The sequence below is a fragment of the Saccoglossus kowalevskii genome, chromosome 9, assembly GCF_978046115.1.
Source record: "Saccoglossus kowalevskii chromosome 9, keSacKowa6.1, whole genome shotgun sequence".
In the NCBI taxonomy this organism is placed as follows: Eukaryota; Metazoa; Hemichordata; class Enteropneusta; family Harrimaniidae; genus Saccoglossus; species Saccoglossus kowalevskii.
The window spans coordinates 36931161-36958935 of NC_140649.1; the positions used below are offsets into that span (position 1 = coordinate 36931161).

Sequence of the window (27775 nt, forward strand, 5' to 3'; positions counted from 1 at the left end):
GTTCCACTCTATGTACATGTACTAGTAGTTCCAAGTATGGAGCCGTCTCCAAGACTTGTTCCTTAGTTCCACAGTAAGTGCATGTACTAGTAGTTCCATGTATGGAGCCATCTCCAAGACTTGTCCCTTAGTTCCACAGTAAGTGCATGTACTAGTAGTTCCAAGTATGGAGCCGTCTCCAAGACTTGTTCCTTAGTTCCACAGTAAGTACTTGTACTAGTAGTTCCAAGTATGGAGCCGTCTCCAAGACTTGTTCCTTAGTTCCACAGTAAGTACATGTACTAGTAGTTCCAAGTATGGAGCCGTCTCCAAGACTTGTTCCTTAGTTCCACAGTAAGTACATGTACTAATATTCTCATGTACAGAGCCGTCTCCAAGACTTGTTCCTTAGTTCCACAGTAAGTACATGTACTAGTAGTTCCAAGTATGGAGCTGTCTCCAAGACTTGTCCCTTAGTTCCACAGTAAGTACATGTACTAGTAGTTCCAAGTATGGAGCCGTCTCCAAGACTTGTTCCTTAGTTCCACAGTAAGTACATGTACTAATATTTTCATGTACAGAGCCGTCTCCAAGACTTGTTCCTTAGTTCCACAGTAAGTACATGTACTTATATTCTCATGTATAGAGCCATCTCCAAGACTTGTCCCTTAGTTCCACAGTAAGTACATGTACTAGTAGTTCCAAGTATGGAGCCGTCTCCAAGACTTGTTCCTTAGTTCCACAGTAAGTACATGTACTAGTAGTTCCAAGTATGGAGCCGTCTCCAAGACTCGTCCCGTAGTTCCACAGTAAGTACTTGTACTAGTAGTTCCAAGTATGGAGCCATCTCCAAAACTCATCCCTTAGTTCCACTCTATGTACATGTACTTATATTCTCATGTATAGAGCCATCTCCAAGACTTGTCCCTTAGTTCCACAGTAAGTACATGTACTAGTAGTTCCAAGTATGGAGCCGTCTCCAAGACTTGTTCCTTAGTTTCACATTAAGTACATGTACTAGTAGTTCCAAGTATGGAGCCGTCTCCAAGACTTGTCCCTTAGTTCCACAGTAAGTACATGTACTAGTAGTTCCATGTATGGAGCCGTCTCCAAGACTTGTTCCTTAGTTCCACAGTAAGTACATGTACTAGTAGTTCCAAGTATGGAGCCGTCTCCAAGACTTGTCCCTTAGTTCCACAGTAAGTACATGTACTAGTAGTTCCATGTATGGAGCCATCTCCAAGACTTGTCCTTTAGTTCCACAGTAAGTACATGTACTAGTAGTTCCATGTATGGAGCCGTCTCCAAGACTTGTCCCTTAGTTCCACAGTAAGTACATGTACTAGTAGTTCCAAGTATGGAGCTGTCTCCAAGACTTGTCCCTTAGTCCCACAGTAAGTACATGTACTAGTAGTTCCAAGTATGGAGCCGTCTCCAAGACTTGTCCCTTAGTTCCACAGTAAGTGCATGTACTAGTAGTTCCATGTATGGAGCCATCTCCAAGACTTGTCCCTTAGTTCCACAGTAAGTACATGTACTAGTAGTTCCAAGTATGGAGCTGTCTCCAAGACTTGTCCCTTAGTTCCACAGTAAGTGCATGTACTAGTAGTTCCATGTATGGAGCCATCTCCAAGACTTGTCCCTTAGTTCCACAGTAAGTGCATGTACTAGTAGTTCCAAGTATGGAGCCGTCTCCAAGACTTGTTCCTTAGTTCCACAGTAAGTACTTGTACTAGTAGTTCCAAGTATGGAGCCGTCTCCAAGACTTGTTCCTTAGTTCCACAGTAAGTACATGTACTAGTAGTTCCAAGTATGGAGCCGTCTCCAAGACTTGTTCCTTAGTTCCACAGTAAGTACATGTACTAATATTCTCATGTACAGAGCCGTCTCCAAGACTTGTTCCTTAGTTCCACAGTAAGTACATGTACTAGTAGTTCCAAGTATGGAGCTGTCTCCAAGACTTGTCCCTTAGTTCCACAGTAAGTACATGTACTAGTAGTTCCAAGTATGGAGCCGTCTCCAAGACTTGTTCCTTAGTTCCACAGTAAGTACATGTACTAATATTTTCATGTACAGAGCCGTCTCCAAGACTTGTTCCTTAGTTCCACAGTAAGTACATGTACTTATATTCTCATGTATAGAGCCATCTCCAAGACTTGTCCCTTAGTTCCACAGTAAGTACATGTACTAGTAGTTCCAAGTATGGAGCCGTCTCCAAGACTTGTTCCTTAGTTCCACAGTAAGTACATGTACTAGTAGTTCCAAGTATGGAGCCGTCTCCAAGACTCGTCCCGTAGTTCCACAGTAAGTACTTGTACTAGTAGTTCCAAGTATGGAGCCATCTCCAAAACTCATCCCTTAGTTCCACTCTATGTACATGTACTAGTAGTTCCAAGTATGGAGCCGTCTCCAAGACTTGTTCCTTAGTTCCACAGTAAGTACATGTACTAGTAGTTCCAAGTATGGAGCCGTCTCCAAGACTCGTCCCGTAGTTCCACAGTAAGTACTTGTACTAGTAGTTCCAAGTATGGAGCCATCTCCAAAACTCATCCCTTAGTTCCACTCTATGTACATGTACTAGTAGTTCCAAGTATGGAGCCGTCTCCAAGACTTGTCCCTTAGTTCCACAGTAAGTACATGTACTAGTAGTTCCAAGTATGGAGCCGTCTCCAAGACTTGTCCCTTAGTTCCACAGTAAGTACATGTACTAGTAGTTCCATGTATGGAGCCATCTCCAAGACTTGTCCCTTAGTTCCACAGTAAGTACATGTACTAGTAGTTCCATGTATGGAGCCGTCTCCAAGACTTGTCCCTTAGTTCCACAGTAAGTACATGTACTAGTAGTTCCAAGTATGGAGCTGTCTCCAAGACTTGTCCCTTAGTCCCACAGTAAGTACATGTACTAGTAGTTCCATGTATGGAGCCGTCTCCAAGACTTGTTCCTTAGTTCCACAGTAAGTACATGTACTAGTAGTTCCAAGTATGGAGCCGTCTCCAAGACTCGTCCCGTAGTTCCACAGTAAGTACTTGTACTAGTAGTTCCAAGTATGGAGCCATCTCCAAAACTCATCCCTTAGTTCCACTCTATGTACATGTACTAGTAGTTCCAAGTATGGAGCCGTCTCCAAGACTTGTCCCGTAGTTCCACAGTAAGTACTTGTACTAGTAGTTCCAAGTATGGAGCCATCTCCAAAACTCATCCCTTAGTTCCACTCTATGTACATGTACTAGTAGTTCCAAGTATGGAGCCGTCTCCAAGACTTGTCCCTTAGTTCCACAGTAAGTACATGTACTAGTAGTTCCAAGTATGGAGCCGTCTCCAAGACTTGTCCCTTAGTTCCAAAGTAAGTACATGTACTAGTAGTTCCATGTATGGAGCCATCTCCAAGACTTGTCCCTTAGTTCCACAGTAAGTACATGTACTAGTAGTTCCATGTATGGAGCCGTCTCCAAGACTTGTCCCTTAGTTCCACAGTAAGTACATGTACTAGTAGTTCCAAGTATGGAGCTGTCTCCAAGACTTGTCCCTTAGTCCCACAGTAAGTACATGTACTAGTAGTTCCATGTATGGAGCCGTCTCCAAGACTTGTCTCTTAGTCCCACAGTAAGTACATGTACTAATATTCTCATGTATAGAGCCGTCTCCAAGACTTGTTCCTTAGTTCCACAGTAAGTACATGTACTAGTAGTTCCAAGTATGGAGCCGTCTCCAAGACTTGTTCCTTAGTTCCACAGTAAGTACATGTACTAGTAGTTCCAAGTATGGAGCCGTCTCCAAGACTCGTCCCGTAGTTCCACAGTAAGTACTTGTACTAGTAGTTCCAAGTATGGAGCCATCTCCAAAACTCATCCCTTAGTTCCACTCTATGTACATGTACTAGTAGTTCCAAGTATGGAGCCGTCTCCAAGACTTGTTCCTTAGTTCCACAGTAAGTACATGTACTAGTAGTTCCAAGTATGGAGCCGTCTCCAAGACTTGTCCCTTAGTTCCACAGTAAGTACATGTACTAGTAGTTCCAAGTATGGAGCCATCTCCAAGACTTGTCCCTTAGTTCCACTCTATGTACATGTACTAGTAGTTCCATGTATGGAGCCGTCTCCAAGACTTGTCCCTTAGTTCCACAGTAAGTACATGTACTAGTAGTTCCAAGTATGGAGCTGTCTCCAAGACTTGTCCCTTAGTCCCACAGTAAGTACATGTACTAGTAGTTCCATGTATGGAGCCGTTTCCAAGACTTGTTCCTTAGTCCCACAGTAAGTACATGTACTAGTAGTTCCAAGTATGGAGCCGTCTCCAAGACTCATCCCTTAGTTCCACAGTAAGTACATGTACTAGTAGTTCCATGTATGGAGCCGTCTCCAAGACTTGTTCCTTAGTTCCACAGTAAGTACATGTACTAATATTCTCATGTATAGAGCCGTCTCAAAGACTTGTCCCTTAGTTCCACAGTAAGTACATGTACTAGTAGTTCCAAGTATGGAGCCATCTCCAAGACTTGTTCCTTAGTTCCACAGTAAGTACATGTACTAGTAGTTCCAAGTATGGAGCCATCTCCAAGACTTGTCCCTTAGTTCCACAGTAAGTACATGTACTAGTAGTTCCATGTATAGAGCCGTCTCCAAGACTTGTCCCTTAGTTCCACAGTAAGTACATGTACTAGTAGTTCCAAGTATGGAGCCGTCTCCAAGACTTGTTCCTTAGTTCCACAGTAAGTACATGTACTAGTAGTTCCAAGTATGGAGCCGTTTCCAAGACTTGTCCCTTAGTTCCACAGTAAGTACATGTACTAGTAGTTCCATGTATGGAGCCGTCTCCAAGACTTGTCCCTTAGTTCCACAGTAAGTACATGTACTAGTAGTTCCATGTATGGAGCCGTCTCCAAGACTTGTCCCTTAGTTCCACAGTAAGTACATGTACTAGTAGTTCCATGTATGGAGCCGTCTCCAAGACTTGTTCCTTAGTTCCACAGTAAGTACATGTACTAGTAGTTCCAAGTATGGAGCCGTCTCCAAGACTTGTTCCTTAGTTCCACAGTAAGTACATGTACTAATATATATGCCATAGAATCAGTTCATTGTGTTATACATGTAAAATGGTTGATGCCCTACATAATAACATGTTTGTTGCATCATTCAACGTGATGATTTTAAAACTCTTGTATATATCTATCAAATGCATGTTATGCTAATTCAACAGAAATAATTAATTAGATTTTTTTGCAAATCAGCGAGTTCTTTGCTCTATGACTGCCTCATTGTGCATCTCCAAATAGAAGTATATATAAACCCAAAAATTTATGTTCGACTGGACAATGAATATTAGCTATGGATCCATATCTCTTCATTTGTAAGTGTTTTGTCTTTGTAATGGTATTTTTATCATTCCTTATACATTTGGTGTTCTTAAAGTTGTTGTTTTTGTATATTGACATTTTATCGAAAAGCTATGGTCCCTTAAACTTGCGTAATACAAACATGCATCACCAAATGACCCCACAAATAAAAGTTGATAAAAGTACACTATTTCCTCATATTGCGCAATCAAAACTATCACCAATCAATAACATCTTTAAACACTCACCAACGAAAACAATGCGTCAAAAATGATCTGTTTGAAATTGTTTTTTTTTGTTCTTGTTTGAGGGATTTGCTAAACCATACGTAACTCTAGTTACAGCCATTTTCTCGAGGTCAAATGATGACAGAATTACTTGGCTAAATGTCCTTGTTCTACCTGAAAAAAAAAATGGCTACCATCAGAGATATATGTACACTAAATCTTGAGGGGAAAAGAACATAGTTTAATAAACTCATTATTGATTGGCAATACTGTCAATGACGTTATGCGAGAAATTCTTCTACTTTTGTTGATTTTTATTTGTGATACTGTTTTGTGTTGCACTTTTGTATTACACAAGTCTATGGGAGAAACCATAGCTAGTCTATGATGATAAATCCTAATATAATATAATATAAGGTACATCAAATGTATCAGAAATGACTAAAATACCATCACAAAGACAAAAGACTGACTCAAGAAGAGTTATGGACCCACAGTTACATGAAAATATGACTTAGTTCAAGTATAGACACATCTGTTTTATTTACATGTACATATATAGTGTATGAGCATTGAGCAAATATGGCATTGCATGTCAGATTTTACAAAATGTTTTATTTTCTTTAAATAATTGCATGTAAATTTCTTTATTAAAGGTATTTTCTACATTATGGTGAAGACACAAGCATTATTGAAGAAGAGGCTTTGATGGAGAGTGACAAAGCAGTATATTTACAAGCTCACAATGGTTGGGTAATGGGAGATGATCCTCTCAAGAACTTTGCTGAACCTGGCTCTAAAGTCTATATAAGGAGAGAACTGATTGTTTGGGGAGATAGCATAAAGTTACGCTATGGTGACAAACCTGAGGACTGTCCCTATCTGTGGCAGCATATGCTTAATTATAGTCAGCAGACTGCCTCATTGTTTCATGGTGTTAGAATTGATAATTGTCACAGTACACCAATACATGTAGCTGAGGTGGGTATCCATGCATTCTAAATTTCTTTCCTCTTGACCAAATATATCATTTTCTGTTCACTGCTAGATCCCGTGATATGCATGAAATAGAACCGTAAAACAGGACAAAGGTCCTAGTAGTGTCAAAACATTGTATGAAATTCGACAAATACAAGTATATTTAGAATATATTCATGCTTAATAATGTGTTATTTGATTATGGTCAATTTTGATGAAGTAATGCAATATTCCTCTCAGCATTTCAACATTTAGCTATAAAAAAGAAAATCCAGGTTCAAAATCAAATTATAAGATTTTTGTGTAAGTTGTTTAGTCTACTTCTTTTTCAATACACAAGATATAAAAATGTAACTGATAAAAATATTATTTACTTAGCACCATTCTACATAATGTCTTCCAGTACATGTTAGATGCAGCTCGTCAGATCAATCCAGATTTGTATGTGGTTGCTGAGTTATTTACACAATCTGAACATATTGACAACATCTTTGTAAACAGACTAGGTATCAATTCACTTATAAGAGGTGAGTCAACTTTTCATCTTTTCATCTTGTCTATAATTTACACATTTTATCTTTTCTTTTAGCTCTACTGTCAACTTAAATCAAAATCAAGTGAAGCTTATAGGCTTCTATTGTTAGTCCAATTGTCTTCTCAAACTTTAACAAAATTTGGAAAGACAGGTGCACGAGTTAACATTAGCTCCTAATGTAAACTAGTGCACCTGTCTTCTCAAAATTTTGTTTGGTCCATTGGTTTAGCAGCCATATTGGATTGAAATTAAACCGGAAGTGGCTATTTGACCACTTTCTGAGGGTCTAGGTAGTCTGAACTTTTTTGGCTTATACTGCAGCTCATGTGCAATTGATATAACACATTTACAGACTGTAATTTTAAGATTTTAGACAATATGCATGGAGCCCTTTGGGGGACATGTGACTTCAACTGAACACAGAGATTGACTACCAATGAACACAACACAGGGGTTCATGCTTAATTTTTTGATGCGGCAGAGATTGATATTAATATTTTATTTATTTTGTAAATAAATTACAGAGGCAATGAATGCATGGGATTCACATGAGGAAGGACGTTTAGTTTATCGTTATGGTGGTGATCCTGTTGGTTCATTTTTGCCACCGCCTGCAAGACCACTTGTACCATCGATGGCGCATGCACTATTCATGGATGTCACTCATGACAATAAATGTCCAATAGAGGTAAAGCATCAACTCAGTACTGTTTATACAATGTGGCATCTCTACAGGTTTAAATATTGTGCAAGATTTTGAAGCAAAAAATTTGTAAAACCACATACAAACGTGTTTGAAAGTGTTATTGAAGTCTTTATTTGGAAACTGTGTGTCATGTTTACATCACATTCAAATATTTTATGTTGCTCAGATCAGATATTAAGACAACAATGTAGTTATAGAATCATATCGTTGAACACAAATGGCACAGGCACACGTCTTCTAAATTTTTTTTAATGGCATTTATGACTTCAAGCAGGAAAATGATGTATAACAGTAAGGTTATTATATGAATATGACAAAGTATGCTCATGATTACATTCATAACAGCGTCCGGATTACTTTCGGAAATTCCGTCGCTCTTCGGAAAGTTTTAATTTTCACAACTTTTGAATATTAATTCATACTTTTAGGTTAGTGAGGAGGTTATAATAATTTTAATTAATAACCCCCAAAATACTCAGCAACTGACTTTCCACCAAAAAAAGTCACATAAACAGCTGGTTACTCCAAAAAGTCACAGGGAGTTACTCCAAAAAGTCACATAAACAGCGAGTTATTAATCCGAAAAAAGAGCCTGTCTTTATGAGTGGGGTTAAGCTCAAACATAAACAAAATTCCCATTTTAATAATGACAAAAAACTAAAGTTCAGTCTTCAAATACACCCAAACTACAACATTTTACATTGCAATACTTAATCAGTAACTTTTCATAATGTGTGTTATAAACTGTAGAAGTTTATGTGGAAGGGTAGATGGAAGGTGATTTTAAAGTGGCTTAGACACAATCAACTAAAAAATACCCATGATGCTCTGCTTCATTTTTATATTCTGCTATTATGAATGGTTTAATGCGATATGAAAACTATCTGTGAAAATATTCCATGACTACTGCATGTGTACAAAACGGTGTTGGGTGGTTCAGTAAGTTATATGGGGGGGGGGGGGTCTAGCATAGCGCTCCATGTGTGTAGCTAGCTGACTTAGCAGTGAATGGCATGTTTGTTTGTTCACGGTATTATAATGCTGGACAATAGTAATGTTCATGCTACATGAAGTACTGGCTAAGATTTAAGCTGATGTTTGCATTTTGACTAGACCACGCATTGGGAGGGCCAGTCCTTAGCACGGGCTAAGGGGTGCCATCAGTCGGTGACTTTGTTAAGCAGCTGTTTACGAACGCGAAATTTCTGCTGCTGACATGTTTCGTTCAAATTTATGAAGCGACGTGCACCAAAAAGCGAGCAAAGACGGACCGATTTATTTGGATGCACAGAAACAGTATATAACGACGTTACAGAATGCAGAGTTTTATTAGTGCATGTCGTAGACAGCGAACCAAATTGGAGTTGTTGTATGCTCTACTACAGCGACCCAATCAGTGTGGAAGCATGTACGGAGTGATGACTGGTGGGATACTAGCAGATGACTTCTCCAGAAGTCGAAGATATGGTGTTTCGCATGCGTGCGCATGGGATTTTGGGGTGTAATGTAAATTTGCACATGTGATGTTTTGCTTCTGAGTGTACCAATCAACGTCACAAAAATTCCATTCTATCAACTATCAGCAAACTTGTATCGGAAGCACCACAATGGTTTAAAAAAAAAAACAATTGAAAAAACTGGTGATATTAATAACAAAAAATAAGCATTATAAATCAATAAAACATGGAAAAGGAATGAAAAAACAAATATTAAAGGAGAAAAATATATGGTGGTTGGTTCGATAATTTGTGGTTGGTTTATTTTGGTTAACAGCGTAGTTATGGCACTGTACCATTGCTGTTTATTTGTTTGTTCATAATTGCTGCTTCCCTTGGGAAACAAGTTTGGGTGTTCCATGGAGGTAGAAAAGAGATACCTCCATGGGTGTTCTTAGCCAGTGCACAGACCCTCAACACTGTGGCCTGTGCTATAACTGTTGGGCCCTCCTGTGAGTGAACACAATTGCGTATAGCTGATATGCAAACATTTGGGATTAGCTTAAATCTTAGCCTGCACTTGGTCAAAGTCCCTCTAAGGACTGTGACTTGGTGTAGCCTGAAACCAGACTACTGTGGATCAGCGATGTTTAGTAATGGATTACCTCCCTGATGAGTACATTTAAATAACAATGGAAACTAGCATATCACTGGCAACACATACAAGGCAAATTTTCACTGTTTTGTATAAAACTATTTTCACAACAACATTAATGTTTTACAATAAATTATACCGAACATATGTATAATTTAGTAGCAGTAAAACTTTTTAAGTTTTTTTTTAATTAAGAATGCACCAATCTCACTAGGAATCTTTTCAAATCTAACCCTTAGTGTGCTATTAATAATGGCTTATCAAAGGTATTGAATTACTGAACTGAAACACACATCTTTGTATAGTTTCCAAAACTAAAATATTATTTCATGCTCTGCCCCCTCTCATGTAACAGTTTGTTAAGAATACGTACATTATTTAAAATCATTTTAAAAATGCGACTGAAATGTCCAGGCCCAAACTTCTGCTGCTGCAACATCCGTCTATTCCTGCATGTACATGCAATTGTTTCTCTGGGATTCTGCATGCAACCAGTTTATTTTTTGAACTGAATAACACATTTCTAGAAGTTTATTTTTACATTTCCAGATAACACTATATATAATTTAACAATTTCAGGAATAGATTAGATTGCTTGCTATTCCATTAGAACCTCTTACTTCCAAGTGTGATTTTTAACAAGCGTTTATGTTTAGCTAACCAAAGGGAAACAAAAGCATAGTGACAGGAAGTCACCACAGCCGAAAGTATGACAAAGGCTTACGCTTCAAAAAATGACTGGAAAGTAAATAATTTATAACCAAAGACCGTCTATGCATAAACAACTAAAGATCTGGGAGGTACAGCTTTGCAAAATAAAAAAGTCATATGGGGAGGGAGGGGGTTAAAACATTGCTTCAAAACATCATCTTAATTATTCAGCTCAGTGTACAAACACATGAAGTACAGAAATTGAATAATTAATGAAAACATTAAACAAAACAAGTATATGTAAGCAATACTAAAAGTATGCCATCTTTTGTTTTTGATGTAGTGCACAGCCATAGAGACTGTTTTAGTGGATAATAGTATTTTAGGTTTGCAATGTCATACTCCTCCAGATATTTATCAAGTTTTCTTGAGAGGCGATTAGCTTAAGGAGGGGGCTGTGCAAAATGTGTTTTCTCCTCTTTGTTTTTGTGCTATTCTTTTTCTAGTGTAAAATATTTTTTCTCCAAGATGTAGAAATGTCAAATTTTTTCCGATTATTGATCTCTGCAGGATTTTTTCAATATTATGGAAAGCAATGTACAGTGACTCTACACACTTGGAACTTTCAAAATCTGTGTGCAAGCGTAAAACTGATAAACATGTAAATGCTAAACCATTGCATCCATCAATACTGGTTAAACTTTTTTCTTCCCTTAACGTCCATAAATCCTGGTTCTTCAACATCTTATGTCCCATATATATAGTTTTTTCCTTTTTATAAATTATATTATTATCTGCAAAAAATAATTCAGTTTGCTATTAGCTTACAATGATCAGTTTTTAATTAATACACTTTGTAACCAATTTTGGAAACAAATGTTTGTGGTGTCTGTGTATGCTGGCATATTTCTGTCCTCACAAATAGCAATGTCGATAAAATGACATCTTGTGATATGTTAATTTCTCCCCTATGCAACTCAGATATACTTCCAAAAAATGATACCCGGTACATTCTGATTGAAAAAATATAAATATCGAAAAATGCATCTAGACAACAGAATAAAATAAAATCAAATTGTTTCCTAACTGAATATATTAAGGGGTTGTGCCATATATACACACAGTTTGTCTTTTGAGAGACGAGGACAGTACATTGCTGTACTTGGGAACCTAATTTCTGAGAACAATAGGGGGATTTAACTTCCTACAAGACAAGAGACAAAAGAATGTTATGTAACAATGCAGCTGCATGATTTTGTCTCTCAAAATAGGAAGCTGTGTACATACAAAATTATGGAGTCCCTCCACAATGGGAATGCCACCATGAATGTACAACTTCATCGATCCCCTGGTACTTTCACAAAATAAATAATTGTATTATAATTATGATCCAATACAATACCATATTTGCTCTAAAATTACATTTGTGGATACTAAATCATGAAAATATTACTTATTTCGACCATTGAAGATCCCTGTAATTTACCTAAGCGCATGTGCTGCTAATAGAGTAATTATGGTAAGTGTAATATTGTTTCTATATTTTTTTTCAAAATCAAGAAAATGATATTAAAAATATAAAAACAGTTTAATTTGAAAAATGATATAATGGTATTCAGATGGTTATGATTTAAGCATAGACCTTAGAAAACAGGGACATGCAACTTCTGTCTGAGACAAAAGAAAATCCAGTATCCTATGTGCAATGTGGGTTATAACCTCCCTAGAAGATTTATACATCTGAAACAGTTTTTACTAGTATTCCCATTGGTCAGTGTATAACGAGTGCACTATGCTATATCTGTTCTAAATATGATGAAAAATCCACTTGTTATAATGACACAAATTTTCACAGGTCATTGTTTACTTTTAGCCAGTTTTGTTTCCTTGCAGAGAAAACTTACCATTTTTGTTTCCCTTTCCTGATTTCATAGTGGAATAAAAACTTAATTTTTAATTTCACTCGCATCAATAGAATGGACTTGGCTATTTTGATCAAATTTAATTTTTCTGATTATATTCCAACCACAAAATTGCCTCATTTTGTGTAGCTACTCCCTGGCAGCCATGTTTGGCTTATGAAACAGGAGAGGATGTAACAGTGGTGTTGACATAGATTTATTATCAGTTTCTCTAAGGTGTTAATTTGGTAGAGGATTATAACTAAGCTTACTTGAAAGGGATACCCATGGTAGCATGCCCCTGTTCCCGTTATATAGACTAAATATTTTTTTGTCCAAGTTGAGCCAGAGTACCCATGATCAATTTGATGGACCCAGAAACGCCCAAGACTTTTACTGACTGCATATTACACCTTCATTATAATTTGTTTAATTTTCACCCATTTGCCCCCTGGATCTTCAATAGTAGTGTTCATGCTACACAATGTACGGGCTAAGATTTAAGCTAATCTCGTATGTTTGAGTTCATGCACAGAAGGAAACGATGGTTAGCACGGGGTAAGGAACGCCCAAATCTATTAAGAATAAGCAAAATCTTCAGAAATTTTAACTATGATTGCTCAGTTAGAGTAACTAGGAAGGTTAGTTCTACAGCTATAAAACAATACCAAAGCAAATTCAGAAAGTGCAAATTGCAGAATAACAGGAAGTAGCACAGTCTCATCATCAGTTCATTTTCTTCTTGAGTAAATTTCTCTGTAAGTGTTAACGTTGATTGTCATGCAGGAAATGGCACACCGAAATAAAAAGTTATGAATATAGTAGTAAATCTCCTAAATGAACATTGAATACAATGGGTTTTTTAGCCGAGCTAAGCGCTCATGCATGTCTTGTTTTGCCTGTGCTAAGGCTCTGGACTGACCAGATTTACTCTGTACTTAGTATTTCTTAGCCTGTGTTCATGCAATTTTTTTCTAGCACAGGCTAAGGTATTGGACCCCTTAGCCTTTGCTGAAGAGCTCTGCATGAATACTACTAATAAGTGTCTTCTGTTTATTCCTTCCTTAGGTGCATACATTTAGGTTCACTTCCCTTTTATATTGATTTCTACAACTCATTCAAATCAAATTAGGCTCAAAGATGGGCAAAGAATATTAGATTTAATTGAAATTTAGTTTAAATCCATGCTAAATTAAAAGTTATTTTGAGTATGGCAGTTTTTTTTGTGCGCAAAGAAAATAAACTGTTGCACACTGTGGGCATATATCATCTTATACTAGTTTACAGGAAAAAGGGATTCTGTATGGTATTTGACGTTATGGGCATAATATATATAGTTCATACATGGTTACTAAATTAGATTTCTCAATGTACAGTACACTATTGTTGGTATTGTCTGAAGAGAAAAAAAAAACAATATACATAATCTTTGAAAATTTAAAAAAAACAAAAACATTTTGCAGTCAGTTAAATTATATTAATAATTTGGAAACATTGCCATGAATGGAAACAAATTTACGTTGATGTTTTTTGCAGATTTCAGGAGTTGGAAATAACCTTTGTTTATACTTTTCTTGTATTAACAAACATAGGAGTTAATCCTCATTAACACCTACTTGAGCTTGTTGTTTGACAATTATGAATGATAATGAAACAGTACTTACACAGTGAGCCATGACTGAACAAAAAATTGCGCATTTATTTTTTTCCAAAAAATAGGTATGATAGTACATAAAGCAAATGCCACAGTGTTTTTTAATTTATATAATTTTTGAAAAACAAAAACTAAAGCCCCAAAAAACTATCCTGCTACATAAACAGCAACAAAAGTATCTAATATTGTATTGAAGTCATTGTAAAATAATTACAAATTCATACCTTGATGTGCCAGTTGCAGTACTGCAATCGTCCTATGATTCAACACCATCTAAATACTCCGCAGGTTATGTAGTCCACCAGCAGTCACTGGCATCAGCGTTACGATAAAATTTCACTGGGGATCGAGGCATTATTCGCGAAATTTCATTTAAGTGTACTTGCAAGCGCCAGTAAAACTTGGAAAAATAAATTCCCACACGTATATTGACTCACACGAGATAGAAGTTTTTTTTCTGGGCCATTATATTAGTGACATGAACAAAAATACTGGTCATGTTATGTATGTAATGAAAAATAAAATGACCATTATACTGCCCATCAAAAAAAAATGTCATCAACTCCATCATTTAAAAAGCAATTGTAATTATTCTGACCAGTATAAAAAACATGGGTCATTAAAACCACCATTTTAAAAACACTGGTAAATATTTTGGCCACTTAAAAAAATCTGGTCAATATTCTGGCCATTAAGATAATAGTGGCCATTATAATGGCCAGAAGTGACTTTTTAAAGGGGTCTGAGGGGTGAAAAAAACAGAGTTAAAGTGAAATGAAAAATTATTATAACCTCCTCACTAACCTAAAAGCACAAATAAATATTCAAAAGTTTTGAAAATTAAAACTTTCCGAAACGCGACGGAATTTCCGAAAGTAATCCGGACGCTGTTTCATCTCTTAAAGCATTGGTTGATATGATCACCATACAGTCTTTGTTTATACAGAATTAGTCATCTGCGTGATGACAAATGGAAAGTGTCACATTATGTCTTTTTGAAACATGGCGACATTCAGAAAAATACAGAAAGTTTTTGTCTTGATTTTTCTGAAATGATTGCATGTAAATTGTTTTGTTCATATATATTTTTCAGACCCGATCTGTATATGATAGTCTTCCCAGCGCCGCCATTGTTGCCATGGCTAGTTGTGCTATTGGTAGTACCCGTGGGTATGATGAACTTGTACCACACCAGGTGAGTTATTGCAGATGTTATACACTCAATTTATGCGATAACTAAGTTAATAACATTTTCTGATAAATTAGTATTATAATAGAAAAATAAAGTTTTACATTTTCAGGAAACAAAATTTGCTGATAAGGAATGATCAGTGTTCTTCCCCATAGACATATGTATGGATATATCCTTTATACTGTATTGGGTTATTTATCCTGCCTTGTAGGCATAAAGAAGCAGATTTTGAACTGAAGCTTGTATTATTACTGTATTTATCCGACTAAGAGCCCATGCCCGGACAAACGCCCACCCCCCCACTTTTGATAAAAAAAAAGGAGTTGAGGTCATATCCTAGCAAAAACGCCCAGGGGTGTTTTTTCTACACCTGTAATTAAATAAAAAAACAAAAACCTATTTTTGTTCGTTGTATTAACAGTTTACTTCCTTGCGGTTTGTTTTGATTCTGATAACAAAATTTGAAAAATAAATGTCAATTGCGTAAAACGAGGAGTAAACGCGAAATAGCTGTGACTTAAATAGAGCAGCGCATTCACCACTGTTTACGTAGTTAGCGGCGCCGACAATGAAACCAATGTTGCAATATTGTAGCAACCCGTACCTGGGAGAGTGGTTTAAAGCACTATTTTTTGGCTTTATAAAATATTTGCAAATCCATAACTGGGCTCAGCAATTTTGCCAACTTTTTTACCATCTTTCATCACAGCTATTGCATTTCATGGAAACTATTCTTCTGTCGTTGGAAAAAAAAATCTTCCTATTTCAAGCCTACCGCGATATCCATATAACTTGCTGAAAGGTAACTTTCACCATGATTGATGAACGAACGCCTAGTCTGATAAAAAAGCGATGTTGAATTTACCTCCATGATGTGCTAAGTCCAAATTGTGTGGGACGACATCGACAAACTTCAAGACGAAGCTACAATGTATAGGGATTTTAGTTCAATCTTGACAGGGTTTTGACTTTTATGAAGATAGCAAAGAACGTACAAATAGAGATCTTAGAAGGTTTTTTTTTCTAACAACTATGAACTTTCGTAATTTTACTGCGTAAATTATTATTGATCTTGTATGGCTGTTGATCCGGTAATAGTCGAAACCGGAAATAATTCACGCGTATGGGGCGGCGTGTTTGTCAACGGGGATATTCTAATTCAAATGAATCTTCAAAGTTCACTGTCGATTTTTACTATTTCTGGTTTTAATATTTGTCACATTCTAAGCAATAAATTATTTCTTGTTACACTTCTAATGCTGCATATTGTTCATTTATTTTTATTGTTCATGTTTTATTTGCCGTTTTTCTCCCTGTCACAGTTCGATCTGCGTGTTGCCAATTTTCGCGTTTTTTCGTTGTTTTTGCCGGGGATATCCGGACAAACACCCACCCCTTCTTTTTGACGATTTTCCATGTTCAGGACCCTGGGCTTATACCCGGATAAGTACGGTTATCTCTCCAGAAATCTACACATTTGTGATGAACAGATTGTAAACATTTTTGCTTATAATGTTGGTACTATTGTCGTCATGGTAGCCTAGCAACCAAAGAGATTGATATTTCAGTATTGTTGCATACACACACTGCTTTGTGCACCGTGACAATAATGATAGATGATATGTCATTTTGTTTTGCAGATTGATGTTGTTACTGAGTCTCGTCTGTATACATCATGGAATGATAATGTTGCCAAAGGTTCAGGCAGTGAAGTCAATTTGAAGTCTGGTATAATGGCTGGCAAAAGAGCTTTAAATGTGCTCCACCAGACCTTGGGAGCTGCTGATTTTAACCAGGTAAACTTCAGCCTAATGAACACTTGAATAAGTGATTCTAATAAAGATAAGTGATTCTTATTCCTCAGCTCCTGAGAGCGAGGTTATTTGTAGATATGTTGGCGATCGCCGCTGTGTCTGCTGAAGTACTATGGGAGATTGCATGATGGGAGTGAAAAGTCTTTTGATCAGTAAGATAATTTTATAAGTGAAAACTTGAGTGACTGTGAAATAAAGGCTGATTTTAAATATAAAATATCATGGAATCTGGATGAAATAATGAAAGGATATTGAACGGGTATGAAAGTAAATGTGGCAAAAATGCAAGGTCAGAATCCGGGAGTCAAAATACGTCACAATACATCCATCATCATCCATCGGCTGTCAACAACTATGGATGCGATAAAAGTCTTGATTTGCAGTTTGCGTAAATGGCCGGGAAAAATCATGCCAATTCTGTGCTTCAGTAAGAGTATTTGCTGCTTTTTGTGCAATGGAAGTAATGTAATGCTGTCAAAGGACATTTCCTTCTAGTAAACAAAACAACCCTGGGACGTTTATCTTGTTAATTAATTTCCGCTTGGACAAAACAGTAACATACAGTTTGATCTCTGTCAGGTGAGACCTCACATATGCAGGTCTGTTTGTTTCAAGATCCAATTTGAAATGGCCGAATGGCAGTCACTTTTATGCATAAAACTCATCAAAATCAAGCATTTCTGTCCTTCTGTTACAGACATTGAACATAATAGGACTTTGATACACACCATTTTGTTTTTTAGATCGTATTCAAAATGGTGGCCATATTGTTTTAACATACGCTCTCCCAGAGTCGTATTTCTGACATGCTTTAACCAATTACATTCAGACTTTATACATACAGCATGCGTCATTATTGCGTATAGCACATGTATTTGTTTGATGATTTGATTCAAGATGGCCAAGTGGCAGCCATTTTAATGTTACAATTCATCAAAATTAAGTATTTCTGTAACATACATTTTATTTCCATCCAGACTGGATTATTGCAATTCACTTTTATATAGAATACCTCATGGTCATTTAGACTGGCTGCAATCTGTTCAGAATGCTGCTGTAAGACTAAAAAACCTGATCACATCACACCAGTTTTGAAAAGTCTACACTGGCTGAAAGTCAAACATGGCATCAAGTTCAAAATCATCTTTCTAACATTTATAATTTCCATTGCCCTGATTGTTTATCTGAACTTGGTATTCATATTTCATTGCATCACTGAAGTCGACTGCTAAAACCTATTGATAATTCTAAAACACTAAAAACAGTGGCTGGCATGCTTCTTGTGACACCTAACAGTTTATGAATTTTCATGTTCAGTTGTATTTAGTTCCATCGGATGAATTCTGAAATGAGGACTTTATACATGTATGTTTTAGGTTCTGTCTGTCTATCTGTCTGTCTGTCTGTCTGTCTGTCTGTCTGTCTGTCTGTCTGTCTGTCTGTGCATCCACCTGTCTGTGGTTCTATCATCTGACATGCCTGGGCGGATTCTGTACAAAGGTTGATTTGTTTTTTCATTTGGTTGACTTTTGATTAATTTGTGGCCATTTTTTGTCTCAAAAAAAACCACCAAAAATCAGCATTTGAACATGTCATTAACTGTTTCTCGGACATGCCTTGAGCAATTTCATTCAAACATGATATTGACATCACTCATGGTGGTTACCGATGTATCTTATTTTGTTTCTTGATTTGTTTTAAAATGGCTGACTGTCAGCCATTTGTTTTTTCTTTTCTCCACAACCATTTATCTGACATCGTTCAACTGATTTTGTGAAAGTAGGTAGAAAGACAATATAATAGTATACTCTGGCATATTGTTTTGTTTTGATGACTTTTGACAGACTGGTGACTATTTTTGTCTCCCACAATCCCAACTACATTTTCATAAACTGTTTCTCATTGGCCTAACACAATTTCATTCAAAATTGTGATTTGATTCAAACTGGTTGACTGGTGGCCATTTTAGTTTTATTTTTCAACTGGTTTATGTGTGGATTCAATTATGTAATATAAGAATGTTGTTATTCCAAGAACATGTCATTTTGACACTTTTAAAATGCTGAATACTCGCCACTCACTTAACTGTAATCTATATACATCTTTCAATGTTCATCTATAGTTGACACAGTCACAAATAACTGAACTGGACTGTCATTGACATTAACTTGTTCAATTTTAAAACTGTGCTTTTATTTTGACTTTTATGATGGCAAATTTGAATCAACTTTTGATGTTGTGACATTGTAATCTAAACTAACTACAGTTTGTATCAGGACTTGAAGAGTAATTTTTGTTTACCACCTTAGGTGTATGTTGATCAGGTAGATCAAGATATCGTAGCCATCACTCGCCACTGCCCATCCAATCATCAATCTGTGATATTAGTCGCCAGAACAGCATTCCAGCATCCTTACAACACTGGATATACTGGACATGTACCACCATTATGTATTCCAGGTAATTTATTACATGTATTAGGTTTTGTTTGCTAAGAAGCTAACTCAGAACAGGTTCTATCTGGTTCACTCCAGTCTTTACTGGTATCAGAACAGGTTCTATCTGGTTCAATTCAGTCTTTACTGGTATCAGAACAGGTTTTCTATTGTAATAATCAATTGTATCTGTTTCAGGTCATCTTGAGGAAATAATATTTGAGGCTAGACCTGTGCAGAAAAACAGTACCTATGTGAAGAGTTCATCTCACATAAATGGTCTGAGTAACTTCTCTTTACATATTCAAGAACACATTCAATTGTATGGTAGTAGTATGTGTGAGTTGTCTGATGACGGTGATCCTAACTCACCTGTACAGGAAGTGGATTTCATCAACTTTCCACCAGGAAGTGTCATTGCCTTCAGGTCAGTGTATTCTGTATATTTGTACAACTGGCAAAGGTGTTGCATAAAACCCATAGAGTGGTGCCCTCACTTGTTTCTTCTGTATAAGTTTGTACCAATTTCTCTTTAACACATTGAAAGTCTCCACTGATATAATATAAAATATAATTCACATATGACTTCAGTAAAATTCACTGTTACAAGTCATTTCAATTGAATGGACTTTTGTTTCAATTTTACTAGGTATGTATGATGACAAAATATTGCATATTGTGTGTAACCAGAATAATACTATTGAAACACTTTTTACCATGAAGAAACACAATGCACATTTTACTACAATATTATTTCCATACCATCAGAATTTATGATATAAAAACTATGAGGGTCTGTGGAAAAACGGTTAAAGACAAGATCTTCTTCATTAAATTCATTGTCAAATATTTTTAATCTTACACAAACTCGATGTGATGCAACTTTTCGCCATGATTTTTACCTTGCCCGTACCATCAAAGATGGAAGGGTAAGGTATATTAAGGGAAAAATTTTGTCTGGCGTTGTCGTCGTCGTTAATAATTGTTATTGTGTGCATAATAACTTTACTAATTCTATTCCAAACTTTATCAAACTTGGTCACCTTATTCATCAGTATAAAGTCTTCTCTGAGTTTGAACAACAGATGTCCTGTATGAAAATATCATGCAAAAATTGAGAAAATCTGATAAAATATTTTGACTGTTTCTACTTGACTGATCACTGGTGATACACATCAAAGGTCACTGATCTCAGTGGAAATATGCATTGTTGTATGTGTTCAATGAAGCAAATGATTTATCTTGTAATAATATCCTTGGTAATGTATCTCAGAATCCCATACTGGGTTTCAAAACCAACTCATGGAGAGATTGCACAGTCTGATACACATTTGCAAACCTACCAATAAAATCTTTACAGAAAACAAGATGTCAGAAAATCAATATAAGCACTGCTATGAACTGGGTGCCAAACTTTGATCAAGATCTGAAGCTAATAGAAAATCTGTTCAGTCAAAAGTTATCAAATCAAAAACAATACATAAAAAATACATTAAAAGCAAAACATTTCATCCACATTTTAAAAAGAAAATTATTCTAAAATATATGTATTCTGTATTTGACAAACAGTTCATTCGACAAATGAAAACTCACAGGAATATGTTTCAGCTATTAGAACAGAATGATAGAGTTTTTATAATACTAGTTTAAAAACGCACTTCAGAGATTGCAGTGTTTGAAGATGTAGTTTCTCAGGAGGCAACAGTACTGTTGACTTCTCCCTCCACTGGACACCAACTATTTAAGTTGATTTGCATACAAAGCAGAGCTTGCAACATGATAGCTATTCATAAAGGGTGTTTTTTTGTACTTTTCATATAATACAGTAGTCACACAATGAGGCAGTTCATATTTGTCTCAGTGAATCATTCATTTTTGACAGACACCTGTACAAAATACTTGAACTAAAGCCAGCTAAATTTTTCTGTTATCTTGCATGTTTTATGAATCTATTCACATCTAAATGCACCACTTTTTTTTTGCAATGAGACATTTGTTTTTATTCTAAAATATCTCAATTACTTTCAATAAAGCTGGAAATTATGTTCCTTAAAATAATTAAACAAATAAGGCACCAATGTTTTTGTAAGATATTTACATCTTTTAAGGACATTCGGTAGACTGATTCCCCACTGTTGGTTCAACCCCAAAACTTGTTTGTATTCAAAATTAATTATGACAATGCATATTTATATTGAAACAAACTATGATAAAGGGAATTATATTATATAACAAAGGGCAAGGTCACCAGAGTTCAACTATGTTTTTTTTTTTACCCCCACAATGCCCTTTGGCGCAATGTCATATGTGTTTTATGGATGCTTATTTTACATAACCTGATTGCTTCTACACCCACATCTTTAAATTTATAAGGAATGGATTCATGAACTTTACACAAACAATGTTTATTTCCTACAGAGTGTCACTTAAAAACAGTGCAAGGACAGCTGTGTCATTCATTCGTTCCTGTGTTACTCAGTTTGGATTCCGTGTCCGATCAATGAGTGGTAACCTCCGTCAGAACCGTGCTATGGACTTCCGTAGCATTGCTTCCAAGCTGACACTGACTGACATGAATCGTGTTCTGTATCGTTGTGACTCTGAGGAAAGGGATGATGGCAATGGTTTTGGTGCTTATCATATCCCAGATTATGGCTCTTTTGTTTACTGTGGCATGCAAGGTAGGTGTAGCAATTAATGTATTAAGAATTGATTGAGTTGTACAATGTTTGTGGATATATATTATTGCTTGAATAACAGAAGGTTATTTCTTCAGAAACCATTTAAAATGTTTTGATGTAAATAAACAATATGTTGTATACGCCACTTGGAACTCAAGTTTCAAAGACCTGCTCACGACAACCCCTCCGCTTTAATATGACGAGCACAAAGATAACTTTAATAAATTTAATGGGGACTGTGTCATTTTCAATGACTTGTTTTACTTTCACTTGTAGGTTTGATGTCAATATTAAATGAGATACGACCCAAGAATGACCTTGGCCATCCATTGTGTGAGAATTTACGCCAAGGTGATTGGTTACCTGGTTATTTTGCCAAAAGATTGATGTTTTTCAAAGGAACAAAAGATGTAAGTATTGGCTGTTTTGATGTAATATAGAAATATTGCAAAATACAAGTAGTAATACAAACATCAAATCTCCATTAATTGTCCAAATTATTATGTACTTTGTAATGAAAATATACATTACGCATACGATTGTTAATAATCATAAAAATATACTGAAATTGTATGATTTTTATTACATGCATTCATCATATGCATACTACATCATGCGTGAAGGAGAAAGATTTTCTAAACCCAAACCAAACTCTATGTAAACTGTTTTACTATATCCATCATATTATGTTCTTGCCCTCAGCTTGGTAAATGGTTTGAAGCTGTGTTTCAGCCATTAAGTGATCTTCCTCGTTATCTTATACCCTCATATTTTGACGCTATAATGGTTGGTGCTTACGCTATTCTATTAGACTCTACTTGGAAGAGAATGTCAAGGTGAGAACGCTGCAGATAATCACATGACAAAAAAAACCATCCTGTTGTCATGGTTACCTATACATGAGGCTTTCTTTCTTTCACTTGATATTTTCAGCTGTCATTAGCATGGTAATCATAAAATCAATTATTTTTTCAACATTTACAAAGAAGTTACAGAAAGATACATACAAATGTGGGATTATTTGGTTTTTAATAATTGCTCCAAGGTATATTTGGACATAAAATAGAAAAGAGTAATACTGCATCCAATTGTAACCTGGAAAATATAAGCCTATTATTCAAGAAAATGATGATTATAGTTCATTGGATTGTGGTCATTTTGTTAGTATTAGAATGTTTTTACTAGTTCTTATGGTGGACATATCTCAAATTGTTGGCTTGTGACATATGGTGAAATAAATAAAAAACCTGGGTTTGAGAAAGGGCTAAAAAAAATGCTATTTCTTTTAATATTGTGTATCTTGCTAACATGATCATAGATGATTGAAAAGGTGAATGAAGAGAAAATTTCTTGTGGTTACAATGACTCAAACTCGAATATATTATAACCAGTTTAGGATTTTGGTCAAGTCTGATTTTTACATGTATCACTTATTTGTTAAGATATTAGTGGAAATGTCACTTAAAATTGTCTTTTAACACGGCTGATCATTAAAACCAAATGCTAGTATCAGTAATATTAATACCTTCCAAAATCTGATTAGATTTTCTATTGTTGACCTTTGAGCGACTGGTAACCATTTTTGCCCCAAAGATATCATGGGTATGTCATCAACTGTTTATCAGGCATGTCTTGCCTGATTTCATTCAAAGATGGTATTGACATCACTTGTGGTGGGTTACTGATTTACTACAATTAGCTGTACTTTCCTCACACTAAATCAATAGTAAGATATTGATTAACCCCTTGGACATTGCTTGATCATAAACCTAATTTAGAAATATAACACCTCCATAGTGGTGGAAAAAGCAGTCAGAGGTTGTTCATTGTGTGTTCATTGTCTAGCCTAAACCAGCCCGTCCTAGGATTAGTTCTAAATTGTCCATGGACTGAAGCTGAAAAAAAACCTGTGATCTGGTCCAAAGATTCTTCAAAAACAATGCACAATTTTTTCAGGAAGGTGCACATATGTGAACTCCTTCCCTGCCTTATTTTTCACTTTGTTTCAAATAAAAAAACAACAACTGCTGAGCGTGGCTTTTAGAACTGATGCACACAACAACCAGAAACAGTTCTTTTTTTTGCCTAAATATGGCTTCACTATGTAAAAATTTATCAAATTATATAGTTACTCTTCTCACATACAATTGACAGTAAGATATTGATTTAAACTTTTGTATAGACTAAAAAAGCACACTTGGGTGGATAATCTGTCCAAAACCTCAAACTAACAATTAGGTTGTTCCTAAATCCCCCCCAAGATGGTTGTAATGTAACAAATCCAACATAACTATTATATTATAAATAGAAACTCAGAGAGACATTTACTCACTGTTGTATTTTTTTTGTTTCGACCCAGCTGACTACTAAAAAAAACACGTAATAGTTTTGAAATTAATATTTTGTATTAACTAAATACATTAGAAATGCAGATATGCCTTGACTGATTGCAATCAAGCACCTTTATTTATATAACCCATATAAACATGTATTCATTCTGAATTCATTTCAGATTTTTTCACTACTGAACAATGAGGGCTGTGTCTTGACATGAGTTTATTATTAAAGGCAGTTCATAGTATTATCTCTTTCTGTTTAGTTGTGCTTTTTATAATCAGTATATATATAGCCAAGCTGCAGGCTTCTATGACAGACACAATCTTTTTATACATTAGTATGTACTATCTGTACTGGAGTGATACTATCAGAAAAGATGAGAATTAAATAAAACCAGATTGGTGCAGCAACAAATATTTTGTTAGTCACAATATACAGCCTAACTGACACTAAACTAAACTAAACTAAACTGAAAGCACATCAGTATATTGACTTAGTGTTATCAAATGATATATACATTATGTAGGTCTGTATATTGACTTAGTGTTATCAAATGATATATACATGGGTCTGTATAATGTTATTATTTAGTCAAGTATTGATGCATACCAGGATATTTTAAAACTTGTATCCTAAGTCGGATGTGATAAACACTTAGCATCCAGTCTAATTCATATCCACTATGAATTTGTATTCGTTATTTAATAGATATGCCATGTTTTAATAATATTTGGCAATTATTTTGAAAATATTATTATACTGAAATACAGTGATTGCACATAATGTACAATAAACATTAAGTGATTTATGACTAGTGCACTTTCTCAATAATTGTAATTTATAGACATTTTACGGGATGATGATAAATTTATTTGACAACAAATTTATTTTATCAAATATATATTGTTCTGTGTTGTGAATATACAATTATTTATACAATTATTCATTTGTCTATCCTGTCTAGTTTTGTATATGAAGGATCTTCATTTGTGCGAGCATTATCTCTTGGATCAGTTCAGATGTGTGGTATTGTGAAAACATCTCCAATGCCGTCATTGTCACCATCTTTGAAAGATGTCCCAACAGCTGTCAATGAAAAGACAGGGAGAAGAGAGCAGTGTGTTGTTTCCATGGCAGCTGGATTACCCCACTTTGCTACAGGTGTGATGAGGTGCTGGGGGAGGGATACTTTCATTGCATTTCGTGGATTGATGTTAGTGACAGGAAGATATGAAGTTGCCAGGTAATCAAATATTGTAAACCACTTAATTTTCACAGTTGTCAGAAAAAACAAACTAATTGTGTTGCTAATAATACTCATGAGCTGCAATTAGCATATCATATTACATGGCCTGGTGGGAGAACCCAGTTCATGCATGATTGAACAGACCTATGTCAACTGGGAAACAAACTAGTCACAGATTCCTGGATAACCTAATCTTTCCAATGCCAAATTAATATACTCATCCCAGGATATCACAAAAAATTGAACAATAATGCAAACAGAAAAGTTTCCAATTGGCTTCATCCTGTTATCTCAGAAATAGATTCTAGTAATACAAGAATTCCGCCGCTGATTGGTTGGAAATTTAATTGAAGATACATTCAACAAGTACAAGTCATTATTTCTCTTGATCATTCCATTATTTTACATTTTTGCTATTTTCCAAAAAGATAAGATATCATTGATGTCTTAAAGCAAGTAGAAAATTGAACTTCATCCCTATGCTTGGTCATAGTTTTTTCATGACAGGCAATGTTTTTGTTTTCAATTGCATGTAGTAAAGATCAATCAAAAACAGAAGAACTGAAATGTTCCCCTACTCGCATTTGTCGCAACATTAACATATTTAGTCTTTGTCTGTTATGCAGGAATTTGATTCTGGCATTTGCTGGAACCCTTCGCCATGGTCTGATTCCCAATCTTGTTGGTGGAGGTGCACATGCTAGATTCAATGCTAGAGATGCTGTCTGGTTCTGGCTACAAGCCATCCAAGATTACTGTAATATGGTACCAGAAGGCACTGCTATATTATCTATGCCTGTATCCAGGATATTCCCAGATGATGATTCTGAACCACAACCAGCAGGATTCTCAGTAAGTACGGTACACATAAAGTATTTTCATATTTACTGAAGTGGAGGTTAACTGTTATGAAAGTGCTGTCTCAAATGATTCCCTAAAGGTCACACATCTTTCACAATTATATTTCCATCCTAACAGTGCAGCAGTTAAATTTCCAAAATTGTTTTGACATAATCTATACAATCTAGACAGTGTCAAAATGTCTGCCTTAAGTTGTCATGAATATTACTTCTTACGGAAAGGATGTCTGGTGATTGGCAATCCAGTATAACATTGTGACATGTTGCCTTCACAAATGACAGTAGCCATCACACTACCCATATTAATGTAATATTTTAACTGGCTCCTTGTAAAACAGCATTTAGTTGACAGGATTTCTAATAAACTTTAAACTTTAAAACTTTAAACTCGTAATCCTTTACTAATGAAAAGTTACATATTCAGAGAACATTTGTGGAGGTCTTTAATCTATTACCATTATGTTGTCTGGCTGGACTTTTTAAGCAAGACTTTGGTGGCCTTTTTAGATTTGAAAATGGGCAATGGACATACAAATTGTAGTTCATAATTCAAAATGTTTTCGTAAGGAAATTGCTGTCCTAAAAGTGTGTTATGCATGACCATTCTTGAATGAAAGCATGAAATATTTTTAAAGAGAGAATATAGCAGCCAGAGTGGCAGATAATTTTCACTACATGTTTATTGTTTGATTTACTCAACAGGAAAAACAGTTAGTAGATATAATTCAAGAAGTGATGCAGAAACACATGCAGGGTATCAACTTTAGAGAAAGACATGCAGGATTTGGACTAGATAGAAACATGTCAAATGAAGGTACATAGATATTCTAAAACATTAACTGTTAATATCACACTCTCATGAAATCAATGTTACCACTGGTCTGGTCTGGGCATCAATCAGTCTGAAACTGACTACTTTAAATTACGTTCCGCCAAGACCACCAAACATACACATTATTGTTCCCCGTTCAGATGCAGTCCAAAAATGAGGACTTATGGATTGACCTCAGTGTGTGTGTCTGTGTGGCCAGTACGTCTGTGCATCCATGCGTGTGTCCAGACCTGTATCTTAGACATGCCTGGACCAATTACATTTAAACTTCATACATGTACATCATACATTATATTATACACATCAATTTGTTTCCTGATTTG

The 27775-nt window shown here is 35.7% G+C and overlaps 1 protein-coding gene across 1 annotated transcript in view; it reads left to right on the forward strand.

The window, feature by feature from the left end:
* LOC102803842 (glycogen debranching enzyme-like) overlaps nucleotides 1–27775 on the forward strand; it is an 86837-nt gene that overhangs the window by 50677 nt on the left and 8385 nt on the right. The window contains exons 8-20 of the mRNA XM_085503468.1: nucleotides 6196–6520; nucleotides 6921–7044; nucleotides 7577–7740; nucleotides 15149–15250; nucleotides 16888–17043; nucleotides 19371–19521; nucleotides 19695–19923; nucleotides 21915–22177; nucleotides 22454–22587; nucleotides 22880–23013; nucleotides 25479–25757; nucleotides 26387–26612; nucleotides 27323–27434. Of these exons, the coding sequence (XP_085359594.1) occupies nucleotides 6196–6520; nucleotides 6921–7044; nucleotides 7577–7740; nucleotides 15149–15250; nucleotides 16888–17043; nucleotides 19371–19521; nucleotides 19695–19923; nucleotides 21915–22177; nucleotides 22454–22587; nucleotides 22880–23013; nucleotides 25479–25757; nucleotides 26387–26612; nucleotides 27323–27434 (2399 nt within the window). The remainder of the gene's footprint in view (nucleotides 1–6195; nucleotides 6521–6920; nucleotides 7045–7576; nucleotides 7741–15148; nucleotides 15251–16887; nucleotides 17044–19370; nucleotides 19522–19694; nucleotides 19924–21914; nucleotides 22178–22453; nucleotides 22588–22879; nucleotides 23014–25478; nucleotides 25758–26386; nucleotides 26613–27322; nucleotides 27435–27775) is intronic.